This window comes from Dichotomopilus funicola (genome assembly GCF_033296635.1).
Source record: "Dichotomopilus funicola strain CBS 141.50 unplaced genomic scaffold C8A04scaffold_39, whole genome shotgun sequence".
Taxonomy (NCBI): domain Eukaryota; kingdom Fungi; phylum Ascomycota; class Sordariomycetes; order Sordariales; family Chaetomiaceae; genus Dichotomopilus; species Dichotomopilus funicola.
Window position 1 is genome coordinate 235,087 of NW_026944060.1, and position 15,215 is coordinate 250,301.

Below are 15,215 nucleotides of genomic sequence, written 5' to 3' on the forward strand. Positions count from 1 at the left end.
AGCCGTGGCACTTTTGGAAGACCTAGCCCTATGGAAAGAAAGAAGAAAAGGGGAATATTTCCGGGAGAAGCCGTCTCTAGTTGACAATTTCCTCCGTTTCCTCGAGAACCTCCTCCATGATCTCCTCGATAACTTGTTCCTCTGCCTCGCCGACGACGGTCGCAACCTCGGCTGTCTTCTCCTTGAGAAGCTCGGCGAGCGGGTTTTCGGGCAAGCCGAGAGCGAGGCGCTCCTCGATGAGCTCCTCCTCCGTGGTCTCGCGCCAGCTGTACCAGTCGAGAAGCTGGCGGCGGCGGGCCTCGACGACCGCCACATCGGCGCTGCTGATGCGCTCGGCGTCTTCCTGCTCGAACACGCGGGAGTACTCGCGCAGGTTCTTGCGGACCTGTTTTTGCTCTTCCTTGGTCAGGAGAGTCGGCGGGCGCGGGCGCCATGCCCATTGCTTAAACTTTTCAACAGGCTCCTCGCGCAGCAGCTCGCCACGGAAGTCATAGAGGTGGTAGCCGTTTTCCATCTGCGGGAGCGTGTTAGTCATCGCCAATATGGAGATCATTTTATTTTATTGACGCTAAATCAGCGTGACTTACCGAGTGCTTCCATGCCGACGCCCAGGTGGCGACGTAGCGGCCCGAGGGATCCCACTCAATGTCGGTAATGCCGTAGTGCTCCGAGGTGTTCATCAGCTGCAGGTTGGCAGTGAGGTCCTTCTCACCCTCCGGTTTCTCGCCCTCGAAATCGACATCGAAGAAGTCGAGGTCAGAGCTCTGGGTATTGGCAACGGTAGCGACGACGACAAAGCGGCCCTTTGGCGACCAGTAAATGGCGTTGCTGTTCTTCTTCTCTAGGGTCCGCAGGTGCTTGAAGTTGCCAACCGCATTGCCCTTGGCCTTCTCGGGGCAGAAGAAAGCGACGGAAGTTTTGGGCGGGACGGCGGTGACACCGACGGGCTCGGTCGTGGTGATAATCACGAAACGATCGCCCTTGGGCTCCCACGCAAAGTTGATGACCGTATCCTTAATGGTGTCGACAACCTCGACAGGAACGCCCTTTTCCTTGACACGGAAGATCTCAAGAGTGGTGGCTTGCGACTTCTTCGATTTGGAATGGCGGTCGACCTTGACACAGATATACGAGGAATCGGATTGCCAGTGAAGCTTGGCGTCCGATACGCTGAAGAGGTTGAGGGAACGGACGATCTGCTTCGAGGGGATGCTCATCAAGCCAACTCTCGCCGGGTTGCTGCCAATCTCGGGCGTCCAGAAGCAGAAGAGCTGCTCGTAGGCCTTGACGCCGTCCCGGCGCGGCGTGGCCGGCGCCCACTCAAAGTCCATCACACCCTCAATCTTAATGGCCGTCTTGTCCAAAAGGTTCATCTTCGGGAGCTCGTATACCGAAATAGAGGTGCCTTGGTTCAGCCTCGCAACATACTTGTCATCGGCTGACCATTTGAACGCGGGCCAGGGAAACTTGGCCGGCTTCTTGGCCGGATCGTCGCCCGCTGCTGGTGTGTCTTGTTGCGCAAAAGACCGTAGCGGCTTGGATGTCTCGATATCCCAAATGACATAGTTCTTGCCATCATCGTCCAGAGAGAGGGAGGGGTGGCCGCTGTCGGGAATGGAAATAGGCCGGTTTGACCATGTGACGAGGTACTTTTCGTTGGGCGAGAATGCGACGAGGTTGACGAACGGGTGGGGGAAGCGCCTCAGCCTGGCCCACGACGGGCCACCCCAGAGGAGCACACCCTGTGCGTGTACCGATGTCAGGTATGTTCCCAGGGGAGACCACTGAACGAAGGTCTCAGTCCATTGTTGCCGGTCCACGACGTTCTCTGGTTGATCTTTCTCGTTGTTCCAAAACACGCCGACCGTCTCTCCACGGAACATGACAAACTGGTCCCTTCCCCGGCCACTCGGATCCGCCATGAAGGAACGGAGGTGTTCCTTTTCTTCAAACTCGTCGATGGCGGGGGGCGTGTACTCCTCGTCAATGCGGCCTTCTCTCCCATACCGGTCGACGTCTGTAAGCTTGTTCACGCGCAGGGTGTTCTTCTTATCGAGAGGGACAAAATCTAGTTGGCGTACCGCCGCGGCAGCCTCGGCGGCAGACGAGAACTCGACGAAAGCGAATCTACATAGAGGACGGCGTCAGTTTTGAAAGCCAAGTTTAAACTCCTGGTCCAACCCCAAGTAGTGGTGCCGGCCTTGGAATCATGCATCCCAACGCCACCGACACGCTGCATACCTTAGCGATTTGCCGTCGTCGCCCATCGGCATGTAAATGGCATCTTCGCTTGTCCGGCCGACCGAGTTGAGCTTCTTCAGCAGGAACTTGATGAGCTTCGGCTTCAGTTCCTCGGTAACGGCTGGCAGGCCATCTACGACGACGAAGGTATCATAGCCTTGCTCAAGTTGGACCTCGTATTTTTCGCGAAGGTCGGAAATGTCGACCTCATCCATATCGAAATCCTCATCGTCGAGGTCCTCGTCGCGGAGGTGGTCGAAGGACGGCGCCATGCTGGGCAATTAGTCCGGCGAGTCCGTACGAGATGGGCAGTTTCGAAACGAAAAAATTTCGATGCGTCGCCGATGTAGTATGCTTGTTGTTCGGACTGCGGGGGCCTTGGGATCTTCGTCGTCGGGATAATTGACGAGATTTTGTGCGCTGCGCAGAACGTGGTGGGGTTCAGCCAGATGGGAGCGGGAAAATGCCCCACTAGGCTTGTTTGTTTAGCGAAACGCCCTAGTGCACCCGGTATTTGAACAATAAATATCTTGCGATACGGCACACGCCTTCAGCAGTTTTTGGGAAGGAGACTTCTGGTTGGAGGCCGTATACTAAACTAAACAGTATCAGAACAATTCGGATTCTCAATATCTCGAGATGAAGTTGGATGGAGGTGATTGTTTCTGCTTGCTGCCCACTGTGCAAAGGCGGTGAGAGCTGCTCCAAATTTTGCCAGTGCCTGGGCAAAAAGTCCAGCAGCTTCTGTTGACTGTGACAGCGCCTGCCTGGTCTCCAAGCTGCCCCTCCTCCCCGCCATTCTGGAACCGTCACTTCAGCGGACCTCAACCAGGAAACCGTTCTGTTGACTGTCCCCAAGTTTGAGCTCCGCCGACATCATGGTATGTTTTCACCGAGGTTTCTAGCATTTTCGAAGTTTGGAATAAATTCTTGGGCAGCTGTTCACAAACATTACAGGCCTCTTTCAACCCCACCCAGATCTTCGAGGAGGGCACGACACAGGAAAAGGGCGAAAATGCGCGTCTCGCCGCGTTTGTGGGCGCGATTGCCGTGGGCGATCTGGTGAAGAGCACACTCGGCCCCAAGGGCATGGACAAAATTTTGCAGTCGGCGTAGGTTGCTTCTAGGGTTTTGCTATATGGGTGAGAAAGGGGAACTCGGGTCTGATTCAGGGACATAATAGGTCGACTGGCGAGATTATGGTCACGAACGACGGCGCGACGATCCTGAAAGCTATTGCCCTCGACAACGCGGCGGCGAAGGTTCTGGTGAATATTTCCAAAGTCCAGGATGACGAGGTTGGTGATGGCACTACATCGGTTGCTGTCTTGGCGGCCGAACTGCTGCGCGAGGCCGAGAAGCTCGTTTCCCAAAAGATCCACCCCCAGACCATCATCGAAGGGTATCGGATAGCGAGTCAAGCAGCGCTGAAGGCGTTGGAGGGGTCTGCGGTGGACCATAGCAACAACCCAGAAGCGTTCAAGAAGGATCTCCAAGCAATTGCCCGGACAACTCTCAGTTCCAAGGTGCTCGCCCAGGATCGGGACCACTTTTCCAAGTTGGCAGTTGAGGCCGTGCTGCGGCTAAAGGGCTCCCCCGATCTCAGCAACATTCAGATCATCAAGAAGGCTGGCGGTAAGCTCAGCGAGTCGTACCTTGACGAGGGGTTCATCTTGGACAAGAAGATCGGCGTGAACCAACCGAAGCGTCTGGAGAAGGCCAAGATTCTCGTCGCCAACACGTCCATGGACACGGACAAGGTCAAGATCTTCGGTGCTCAGCTCAAGGTTAGCTCGACCAGCAAGCTGGCGGAACTCGAGCGGGCAGAACGCGAGAAGATGAAGGCCAAGGTGGACAAGATCAAGGCGCACGGCATTAACTGCTTCATCAACCGGCAACTGATCTACAACTGGCCCGAGCAGCTCTTTACCGACGCGGGGATCATGTCGATCGAACACGCCGACTTCGACGGCATCGAGCGCCTCGCCCTCGTCACTGGTGGCGAGATCGCGTCCACTTTTGACCACCCGGAGCAGGTTAAGCTCGGCCAGTGCGACTTGATCGAGGAGGTTTTGATTGGCGAGGACACGCTGATCAAGTTTTCGGGCGTGGCCGCGGGCCAGGCCTGCACGATCGTTCTCCGTGGTGCTACGGATCAGCTGCTGGACGAGGCCGAGCGCAGTCTACACGACGCGCTAGCGGTGTTGTCACAAACGGTCAAGGAGCCGCGCACTACGCTCGGTGGTGGCTGCGCCGAGATGCTCATGGCGAAGGCGGTCGAGGGAGCGGCGACGCGTGTCGAGGGTAAGAAGCAGACGGCCGTGGCCGCGTTCGCCGTCGCGCTACGCCAGCTGCCTACGATCCTTGCGGACAACGCCGGTCTCGACTCGGGCGACCTCGTCGCACGGCTGCGTAAGGCGATCTACGATGGCCTGTCGACGTACGGGTTGGACCTGATGACGCCTGGTGGGGGTGTTGCAGATATGCGTGACCTTGGTGTGATTGAGAGCTACAAGCTCAAGAGGGCGGTGGTCAACTCGGCGAGCGAGGCCGCAGAGGTACGATTGATTTCCCCCTTCTTCATGTTTAGATATACCCTCCGATTCTCTATCCACAAATTTCAGCTGCTGACTGAATTACAGCTCCTGCTCCGTGTAGACGACATAATAAGAGCGGCACCGAGGAGGCGGGAGAGGAACTAAACGTGTGTAGGGCGTGTGTCTGTGTCCTTGTGGGACGGGGAGCGGCATGTTGGTGGACTGTAAAATACCATAGACGGGCCCAATACACAGCTGACCGCCGTTTTGTGACACTTCTGGAGATTTGCGAGGATGCCCTGATGGTGGATGGTAGTGATGAGAACTGATGGGCGATATCAAGGGCAGTGTGCCTCATTAGGTGGCAGACACTACCGGTAGTGTCTAGTGATGCTAGGCCAACGGCTTTCCCGGTTACGATGGGCAGAGCAAGAAAGGCGATGGGGTTTAAACATTGACTCGACTAACGGTCCCCGTTCTTCTTAAGCACTTAGGTACGAATAGTTGCTTACGGTACGATACGCCACCGGACGGTTCAGTTTCTCGTATTTTCCTGCTGTTACATTGACCTGGGCACAAGGTGAGAGGCACTAATCTCCCGACAATTCGCCTTGTCTTGAGCGCTAAGAAATTGACCATGATTTAATTCAGGTCTGAATATGTACAGTGAATGTCTGCCCCGCAGCGCTCAAACTGCGTACAAGAAGAATACGGAACATGAACACGAACACAACAAGCTCAAAAGTTCCAACCGCCCTCCTTTTTCCATTGAGTTTTCCTTCAATGCAATCCATCACCTCACCTCTCCTCTTACTCTACACCTTCACAAACTTGAACCCAGCAGCCGACGCCTCGTCCTTGCCGCCGTTAATCAGCGACCCATCCGAGCCCAGCGTGACATACAACCCGTTGCTACCCGCCTTAATCGAGTACACACCATCACCACCCCCCGACTTAGGGCGAATCGTGAACCGCTCCCAAGACGAAGCAACATCGCGGATAGCAGCCAGGGTGCCCGTGCCCGACTGATCGGACGTGACGTACTCCTTGGTGCTGGTCAGCTGGAGGGTGCCGGCGTTGGGCACGTATGCGCTGTCGAAGGTGGCTGCGTCGGCGTCGGAGGTGGCGGAGGCGATTAGGTTGGTGTTGGCGGCGGAGGCGGCGACGTATTTGCCGGAGGCGGCGTCTTGGATCTTGAAGGTGCCGTAGGGGTTTTGCGGGAGGGTGCCGCAGATGGGCTCGCCGGTGGGGTTGGGGCGCGTGCCGATGAAGTAGAGTTCGTTGGTGAAGGTGTTGCCGGTGCCTGGTGAGTGTTAGTGGGTGATCAATATGTGGGCGGAGAGAGGGGGGAGAAGAGGGAAAACGCACCCCAGGTGGTGAGGTTTCCGGCCCACGCAGCAGCGACCTGCGGGTTCGAGTTTGAGTACGCAGCAATGATGACACATTTCCTAGAAAATCGACCAGTCAGAACAGGGAAACAAGAAACAAGCGCAGAGCGTGAGTAGACCGGAGACTTACCACTCATCACCAATAGCAGGGTCAACCAGTTCAGGCATAGTGTACGCCCACACATTCTCCGCCCACTGCTTGTCATACAAGACCTCATTCACAGGCGTAACCGGCAAGATCTGAATCGCCGCAATCTCACTCTTCTGATCACCCCAGAACAACCAAGCACCCGACTGCCAATCCTCAACATTCCCCATAGTCACCAGATCGCGCACCTCAGCCTCCGGGTACGGGTTATCACGGTCAGTCTCGCCAGCCTGCGGGTACAAGTGCCAGTACAGCTGGGCAGCCTGCTGCTCGGTGGCTAGCAGCAGACGCGCGTAGTCGATGTAGGCCTGGTCAAGCGCGACCGACGCCCAGAGCAGCGCGCCGTAATAGCCGTTGACGGCTTCGCCGGTGGATTCTTGGTCGCGGCTGCCGGCGCCGTTGGCGATGCCCGAGGCCCAGGAGTGGCCCGCGAACCAGTCGCGGCAGCGCGCGATGGGGAAGAAGGGGTCGTCTGCTGAGGGGTTGATGATGTCTCTGCAAAAGGGTCAGCATAAAATAATAAGTTGTTATTGACGCGGGAAGTACAGACCTCGCGAACCAGTTGATGTAGTCCTTGTGCTGGCTCAACCAGTCCTTGTCAAACTTGGCAATGACGGCGGCGACGCTGAGGAAGTAGCCGTAGTGGAAGTGGTGGTCGTTGTAGTAGCCGTTTCCAAAGTCGACCCAGGTGTCGGTGGCGCCGGCCTTGTTGATCACACCGCCCCATGCGGTCTCGTAGGCAGGCAGGATGGTCGCGGCCGAGTCGAACCAGTGCGCGAACGAGGCCTTGAGGTAGTCGACCACGGGCTGGACGAGATCGGACTGGCCGAGGTTGTCGCTGGATGGTAATTATCTTGTCAGCACTCGGCCACCACAAACAAAAGAGGGAAAAGAAAAAGAAACATACGCAATCAAAGCTAGACGCCCCTGGGCAGCGAGGGCTCCTCCCCAGTAGTAAAAGTCGCCAGGGACGGGGGCCGCCGAGACGTTGAGCTGGCCGATCTCGTACTTGAGACCGTTGATGACGGCGTCGGAGCACGAGGCGTCGAGGTCACGCGGGGCGTTCCACGCAATGTCAGTGAGCTCGTACTGCATGGTCCAGGTGTTGCCAATGGCAGGGTACATCCAGCCCTGTGGGTTTGAAAAGCCATTAGCATGAGCTTCGGGGGTTGGTTATTGGGAATGGAAGATGAAAATAAGAAAGAAAAAAGAGAAGAAAGAAAAAACAGATAAACAAACCTTGATAGTCAAGTACCCCAGCGCGGTGGTATCCGGGAAGTTGGCATCTTGCATAGTCAGACGGTGGTGAGGCCAGGTGAGCATGAGGAGCTGGCTCTTGTCGCCAACAGTCTCCCAGGTGAAGACGAGGGTGCCCTCGGCGTCGGTGAAGGAGTAGTCCTGCGCGACCGACGTGGGGTAGATCTCAGCATGCTTGTCGAGGAGGTCCTTGTGGCTGGCGTCGCCGAGCTGCACAAAACGGAGGACGCCCTTGAAGGGGCCGTCAGCCTTGATGGTGCCCGAGGCAGTCGAGTCCGCGGTCGCGGTGAGAGAGATCTCGGACAGGGCGTAGATGATGTAGGTCGTGCCCTTGGAGTCCACCACGGTGAACTGCGTTCCGGTTGCGCTCTCTACGTTGATTTGAAATCGTTAATTAGGTACCTAGCTAAGGACCTAGAGGGAACGGGGGCAAAAAAAAAAAAAAGAAAAGAAAAGGAGGCTAGGGGCACGTACGAGATCCGCCATCTCCGAGGTCCTTGTCATTGAAAGTCTTGATCCCGCCGTTAAGCGACTTGAACGACGGCGTGGCCGAGTCGTATTCCAACGTGATGTACGGCGAGCCCGGGACCAAGTAGGTCGTCAAGGTGGAACTGCCCTCGAAGTACTGGACAGTCACACTCTGGGTGTCAAAGGCCGTCGCCTTGTGGTTCTCAAACGCGCCCTGGTGCTCGGTGAACGACGCCAGCCAGTCGAACTGCGTGGGCTGCTGGATCGAGGTGCCGTCAAACTTCCGGGCCGTGCTGAGGCCGAACTGGATGCCGGAGCCTTGGAGCCCGGATTCATACGGGAACGGGCCCGCGGCCGTGGCATTGCCAGGGGGGGCCGCGAAGGGAGCCCACCATGAGTTGGTAGGGAACTAGGGTCCAGAAAGACGTGTTAGTTGAGTAACTTGGTAGATAACCATGGCCCGTGTCCTCGGGCCGCGCGCGGAGAGGGTGGAAAACATACCGGAGGCTTGAGGTCACCGACGAAGGACTTCACAGGAGGGGCATCACAGGCGACTTGACCACCCGCAATGCCGTCGGCGCCGCTAGTCGAGATCGGATCGAGCGCCGCCCGCTTCACAAAGTGGTGGGCCGAACCGTGATCAGGGGTAGAGCCGCTCCCGCTCGGCAGAGCACCGACGAGGGCGGCCGAGGAGAGCAGGAGAGAACCAAGAGAGCCAAGCATGGTGACGAGACCCGCGGGTATCGATACCACAGAAGAATGAATGAACCAAGCCGTGCTGCAGACGGCAGAGACTGGGGATATCAAACAGTCATGATGGTGGCGAGCAAGGGAGGTCGCCCCCCTAATATATAAACAACGACTTGATACAAGTTACCTAACTTACCTTCCCAGTACGCCGGTTTTCCGGCTCTTCGAGTCTGTCTCCATTCGGAAGTCCATGCTCATGTCGCATCCGATGTGGTCTGCTCCAACGAAGGGACCCGGGACCGCATTCTCACGGCCGCCTTCTCGGCCTCACCCTAGCCCATCTCCGAGCGCCAGTCCCGCGCCCTTAGACGCGCAGTGCGGCGCTTTGAGGGGCTAGCAATGAAAGTTCCCGGCGTTAAACGGGGGCTTCGGCGAATCTGACCATGTCCATGCTTCCGGTAGCTGCTAAATCTTACCTTACCCTAGCCTTGTTTCACCTTTTTCTACACCACTACCGCCGACTACGATGTTCTCGGGACTCGGGAATCGGAAATCGGGACTTCTAGCGTTCTCATCGATGCGTGCTACCAAAAAGACGGACCAACAACTTGACGGCTTTCCGCCCTTCAACAAGTTCAATCGGACCGAACCCCATAGGCTCAAAGCGCAAAAAGGTGAAGTGACAGTGTTGGGCGTGCGGGGTGGCCTGTCTGCATTGTTTGCGTGTGCACCTTTGTGGTGTTAGTTTCAACGTTGCTTGGCCCTCTCAAGAGGAAATGTCCAGGGGTTGAGGCAAAAAGGGGATGTTTTTTAAGCTGCTACCTAATCCAGTCTCCACATCTTCAGGGGGAAGTGGAGGGAAGGGACGCCTGGGACGGCATTGAACCAACCCTTTCGGCTTTCTTACTTGAAAAATACCCCACATTACCACGCTCACTACCACGCTCTGAAGCTCTCTCCCTTTTGACGTCGCTGTGGAAGAATGCGGGGACCCCAGAAGAATGCAGGCGTGGCAGGGTTTCCGAGTTAAGACTTCATGGGCACCTAAAGAAGCCGGCGATGGCACGATGGAGGTGCATTGGGCAACGCGGGACGTCCACACATCTTCAACTCAGTACGGGCAGGTCTCCACCAAAGTACTACATAATACAAGACGAGCTTGGCTTGCGCTGAGCTGTCCTAGCCTGTCGCGCCTTGTCACGCTTGTCACGCCTTGTGCTCTCCCGCCCGCGGTCCCAGGTCGAGGTTGCGGCGTTGCGCCCAAACGAAAGGGCCGATTGATGAGAAATACCACCCAACACCCGCGATCCAACCTTGTTCGGGCCGATCGTGGGTGATGATGATGGTGACGCCGCCGAGCTCGCCTTTGAGGTCCTGCGCAGATGCAGTACGATGTACACAGAAGAAGCATCATTTGAGTCTTGTGATTGATTTGCTGCCAAGACCATGTCGTCGATGGATCTCTTGTTGTCCGACTCTACCGTACACTAAGGTATGTCTGGTTCTATGGTTCTAGATGTACCCTGTGCCTCATTTTCACCGGCTAAAACTGGCCGCATGGCTTGGATAATTAGCAAGCGAATTCGCCAAGTCTGAGACTTCTTCTATCCGTGATGAAGACATTCTAGTACTTTCCTTTGAATTTGAGTTGTCAGCAGTATGAAGAGGCATGCGTTATTCAATGGGGTAATTCAACTAGGAGATGGTGTACAGCGTCTCTCGAAAACCATGTCACGGGTCACTACCTACTTACTCTGATCAAGTTACCCCCGTTCAAAATCTTGTGTACCGTAAGAGGTAGAGCTTCAACGCCGTCCACTGCTTAACCACACTCGATGCCATGGGAGTGGAGCCCGTGGAATCACCGCCTACTTTTGGGGTTGAAGGTCCCTTCTCTGAATGTAGGGAAGTACAAGACGTCGTTGGATCGGGCCGATCGGCGGCTGGCATCCTATTTGATGCCTTACATCGGGCCGTGCAAGATGCAGTCTCTTGGTGGTATCTGGTAAGGTGGGTAGACCCACGCTAGTAGCTGAGTCGCCGTCGAACACACACAGGCTGGCTGTAATTAGACATCACAGCAGTTGTAAGTGCAAACCAAGAAAGATTGTTGTTTCGATCCAAAGCTACGTACTTTGGAGCCCCTCTTTGTGAGGACTAATTACAAGCTCCTCTGTAGGTACCTTAGGTAGCAGTACCTAGCTAGCCACGGAGACCGGGCATTATGCTAGAGTCAACGAGGAGGGGACGAGGTCTTTGCAATCTTTGCGAAGGAACACGGTTCACCATGTGGTGGCTTTGACTGGCTTATACGTAGCTCTTGGCCACTGGCGACTCGTTCACTCTCGCAGACCTACAAAAATGACTTGCACGATACGTGTCACCTGCAAGAAAGTATCGTGAAGCCAATGACTAGAGCTGCCCACCAGACATAATTCCAACCTCCCAGGTTTCAACTCATCTTGAGCTACGCCCACCCTCAGATTTCCGTAAAAGCCTTCCGATCCCGCTGTACAGCTTCCCTCAACTCCCCCACCGTCATCTTCACCAACACATCCGGCACCAACTCAACCCCAAGCAGCTTCTCCGCCGTAGGCCGTATATCCCCCACCTTAACCGCCCACCCCTGAATCCTCGTGCTAAACCCAACCTCCACCGTGACCACCTCCTCCTCCCCCGTCTCCGTCACCTCCAGCCACGAGGTCGACTGGTCGGAGATGTCGAACGGGAGAAATACCCTTTTCCTTATCGTGCGACCTGAGATCATCGAGCAGCTCCAGTCATTGGTCGAGGAGGTGCGCGAGGCGCTTGCCGACGTCGTGTTGCGATTTGAAGTTGTCTTCGATGGCGAAGTAGGAGGTGTCTGCTACCTGACGGTATTCGCCGAGGCGGAGTTCGAGGTCTTTGTGCCATTTGCCTGTGCCGATGTACTTGAGGGAAATGGAATCCATGGCTTGGGGTGTTGATCGCTAGGTAATTATGTAGTGAAATCTTGGGGAGGATGAGTACCTGAATTATGGCTGTGATTGGATCTGTGGAGAGGAAAGTTTGAGATTCCGGGCGTGTCTTAACCGGACTTCATTCTATGGGGAGAGGGGATAATAAAAGCGTGTAGACAGGTATTGGGCGATCCTACCCGCAACGTTTTCCCGTTAGCTTTGTTGATTCGTCGTCCCTTCGTATAGCATCCCTTCGCATAGCATTCCAACTTAAGGAGGTAGAAATTGGGGTTGAGCACACGAACCTGCGTCAAGGCGACATCTTGGTGACGATTGACTACAACGGTTAATGATGTCTTTGTTCGTAGGTCGTACAAGTTTTTCATGTCTTTAAAATTCAAGTAGTTTTGTGCTCGTGTATTTCATAACCTTTGAGCAGATTCTGAGTACTCTGAAAGCTAATATTGCTCCACATCCACCCTTAGAACTTAGTTAATCTTCCAGTACACATTGTAGTTATAATCATGAGAATCATAAAACGGATCCAAGCTAATCTTCTGCCCCCCCGAAGTCGCCTCAAACTGCAAACCACCCCCATCAACCCGCTTCACCGAATCAACCTCAATCCCCGGCACACCATTCAAAGTCGAATCTCCATACTTCCCAGCCAGAACAGCAGGCCCGTAAGCAATAGCCACAGTATTCGGATCATCATTCGCCGGGATCGTGCGGACCGCCATAGGGAACTGCACCGTCACCTTGTCACCGGCCTGCCACTCGCGCTGGACGGTGGCATAGGCACCCGGCTCGACACCGCTGACGGCAGTATCGTCCTGCTCGCCGTTGATGAGAACCTGTGCGTCGGCGGTGGTCCATTCCGGGATGCGCAGGCGCAGCGCGAAGGGACCGGCGCTGGAACCCGGTTCGATCGAGATCGTGGACGTGTCGGTCTCGGGGATGGTGGTGTTTTGCGTGACGGTCACGTCTTTGTCGGCCCAGGTGAGTTTGGAAGAGATGTACAGGTTGACATAGAGGACCGGTTGGTCTTCGCTGGTGTCGTCGTGCCAGTAGATGGAGTCCATTAGCTTGGTGTTAGTTTCTACCGAGGTCGATTGGCAGCACCAGAAACTGTCGTAGTCGGTGCTCCAGGTACCGCCACCCCAGGCTGGGCCGACGCCGCGGCGGCCGCCGGGGTTTAGGGAGGTGAAGTAGGTGATGTGTCCGTGGTCGCTGGAAGGGTGCTGGACGCCGAGCAGGTGGTTGAGCAAGGCCCGCTCGTAGAAGTCGAAGTAGCTGGCGGACGGGGCCCCGGGACTGCTGGCCCACAGCTCCCTTGTGAATTTGAGCATGTTGTAGGTGTTGCAGGTCTCGCAGGCGTCTTTGTCTAGGTAGTCGGCGATGCCGTTAGGCTCGTGGAAGTGTTCGGCCTGGCTGTTGCCGCCGATGGCGTAGGTGTGCGCGCCGACGATGATGTCCCAGGCGTTCTTGGCAATGTCAAGATAGCGCTGTGTGCCGGTGGCCTGGTACTCGCGGATGACGCCCACCAGCTTCGCCGCCTGGGTGTTGGCGTGGAGACCGGACAGCTGGTCACGGCCCTCGGCCAGGGGGTCAAACACGGCGGCGTGGTCGAACCGCTGAGCAACCTTCAGCCACTGGTCGTCCTTGGTCTCCTGGTACAGCAGGGTGAGGATGTCGTTCATGCCACCGTACTCGGTGCCCATCATGCGCTGCATGGCGTCCTCCGAGAGCTTGCTCGTCCGCGAGTCGACCCAGCCAGCCATGGCCAGGAGCACATCTCGCGCCGTTTCGTCGCCCACCAGCTTCCAGGCGTCGAACAGCCCGGCCATGGTCTTGTGGACGGCATAGTACGGGACGTTTCCGTTGGTCAGCGTGCCGCCCTCGAGCTTGTCGAAATCAGACTCGGGAAAGCCGCTGAGATAGCCCGTGCTGAAGCCGGCGGCCTGGTTGTTGGCTTGCGCCTTGGCGAGCTCTGCGACGAAATACGTGACACGATCGAGGCAATCGTCGTTCTTGAGCGTGGCAGCGCACTGTGCCCAGGCTGTGAGGAAGTGGCCCTGGGCATGTGACCGGAACGGGAAATCCGGGGCGTCCCAACCGCCGTTGGTTTGGGCGCCTTGCGTGTCCAGGTGATGGGTGCTGCGGAAGTTGTACAGCAGGCGATCTGGGTCAACAAAGAGCAAGTAGGCCAGAGTGCGGTCCTGGTTGTCCATCCAACGACTCTGTGTCAACTGGACGTCGCTCAGGGGGAAGCTGCTGGCGCCTTCAGCGGAGACTTGTTGCAGGCTAGCGAGGCTGAACAAGCCGGCGATGAGGGCGAACCCAGCATTGCCGGCGGCCTTTAGAGAAAGCCGGGCCATGTTGACAGTTGAGAGAACTGTTGCTGGATAGAAACAGATGGCCTCAGGACGACTAGAGGCAGCCGGGGCCAAGAAGGGTATTTATACAACTTGCCCATGTTCTAGAGCAGAGTTGCTTTCTTCTATCAGATGTGGTCGGCTCGTATCATCATTTGAGCGCCTGACGGATGCATCGATCAAGGGTTACATACCCGACGACTACTAACTCTGTTTTGCCATGCCGCTGAATGCCGACTGGTGCGGCAAAGCACTTCCCCAGGACATTGTATCTTGGCTTATAATTCCGCCAATCGTGATCAGCCGGAAACCGGGTTTGCGGGGAGAATTCGGTTGTGTGAATGGTGGATTTGGAGGCCGATCGACGCTCCTCCATTCCCCAACTGTGGGGATAATCCGGAGATTTTTGAGGCGACGCTGTGAGCCTGTGACTGGTGCGCTAAAATTCTAAATGGTCAATTGGCTAACACGAGCTCCTCAGGACGATCCGTCACGGCCTGCCAGATGGTATAGTGTGTATGTAATTACAGCCTCAGAAGAAGAAGAGGCGGTTCGGACAAGGCAGTACAGTGAATGACGAAGCCAGCTTTGCAGAGTTATCCGGGGACAGTGATACCGATATACAGGATACGGATAGCCTGTGGGATATAACAAGTAACTGGAGAGAGAGGGGAGGACAGGGAAGCCAGGATTCGTCAGAGGAAACTGCCCCCGATACCAAGGTACATCTGGCGCCAGAAGTCGAGGCGGGCCTCAGGGCGGTTTTGCGCAAGGGCGTGTCGCAGCTGTAGGAGGTGGATTCTGGAGAAGACGAAGAAGACTCTCGAGGTGGAGAAGCCCAAACCGCGGCACACGTACTAAGTCTGGAAAAGTGCATTACATGTTTAGAAATCTGTAAGTGGGTACAAACTGGGTGGTGGAATCATTCAGGTCAATATTGATGTAATGAACCTCACCGGAGATGTGGCAGACTGAGTTGCTTGGAGCAAATTCAGGACCGGATTGATGGGCGAAGCTAAGGAATGGTGGCAGACGGAGTATGTGGGAAACCGTGAGAGCTTTAGTAAAATCAAGAAAGCTTTCGAGGACCGGTTTCCCAGAAGAGCCACTGCTTACTCCGCTGAGGTGATACACTTGGCTGTCGCCTTCGCCAGAAGAACCGGAGAACCCCT

At 56.0% G+C, this 15,215-nt stretch overlaps 4 protein-coding genes across 4 annotated transcripts; 1 reads left to right on the top strand and 3 right to left on the bottom strand.

Annotated features, from left to right (window-relative positions):
- Nucleotides 1–76: 76 nt before the first annotated feature.
- On the bottom strand, nucleotides 77–2,513 carry C8A04DRAFT_37956 (eukaryotic translation initiation factor 3 subunit B; the record flags this gene model as incomplete). Its single annotated transcript, XM_062784064.1, has 3 exons — nucleotides 77–514; nucleotides 588–2,127; nucleotides 2,242–2,513. The coding sequence occupies 3 exons, from the start codon at nucleotides 2,511–2,513 to the stop codon at nucleotides 77–79; spliced, it is 2,250 nt and encodes a 749-aa protein (XP_062636288.1).
- A 606-nt stretch (nucleotides 2,514–3,119) lies between these two features.
- On the top strand, nucleotides 3,120–4,943 carry C8A04DRAFT_29495 (chaperonin Cpn60/TCP-1 family; the record flags this gene model as incomplete). The annotated part of the gene is made up of 4 exons (XM_062781031.1): nucleotides 3,120–3,122; nucleotides 3,199–3,353; nucleotides 3,425–4,799; nucleotides 4,884–4,943. The coding sequence occupies 4 exons, from the start codon at nucleotides 3,120–3,122 to the stop codon at nucleotides 4,941–4,943; spliced, it is 1,593 nt and encodes a 530-aa protein (XP_062636289.1).
- Nucleotides 4,944–5,593: 650 nt separating this feature from the next.
- C8A04DRAFT_29496 (glycosyl hydrolase family 81-domain-containing protein) lies at nucleotides 5,594–8,762 on the bottom strand (the record flags this gene model as incomplete). Its single annotated transcript, XM_062781032.1, has 8 exons — nucleotides 5,594–6,081; nucleotides 6,147–6,226; nucleotides 6,297–6,809; nucleotides 6,865–7,152; nucleotides 7,222–7,445; nucleotides 7,554–7,942; nucleotides 8,046–8,448; nucleotides 8,541–8,762. The coding sequence occupies 8 exons, from the start codon at nucleotides 8,760–8,762 to the stop codon at nucleotides 5,594–5,596; spliced, it is 2,607 nt and encodes an 868-aa protein (XP_062636290.1).
- A 3,394-nt stretch (nucleotides 8,763–12,156) lies between these two features.
- Nucleotides 12,157–14,046, bottom strand: C8A04DRAFT_37959 (uncharacterized protein; the record flags this gene model as incomplete). The annotated part of the gene is made up of 1 exon (XM_062784065.1): nucleotides 12,157–14,046. One exon carries the CDS (start codon nucleotides 14,044–14,046, stop codon nucleotides 12,157–12,159), a length of 1,890 nt encoding a protein of 629 aa, XP_062636291.1.
- Nucleotides 14,047–15,215: the final 1,169 nt, after the last annotated feature.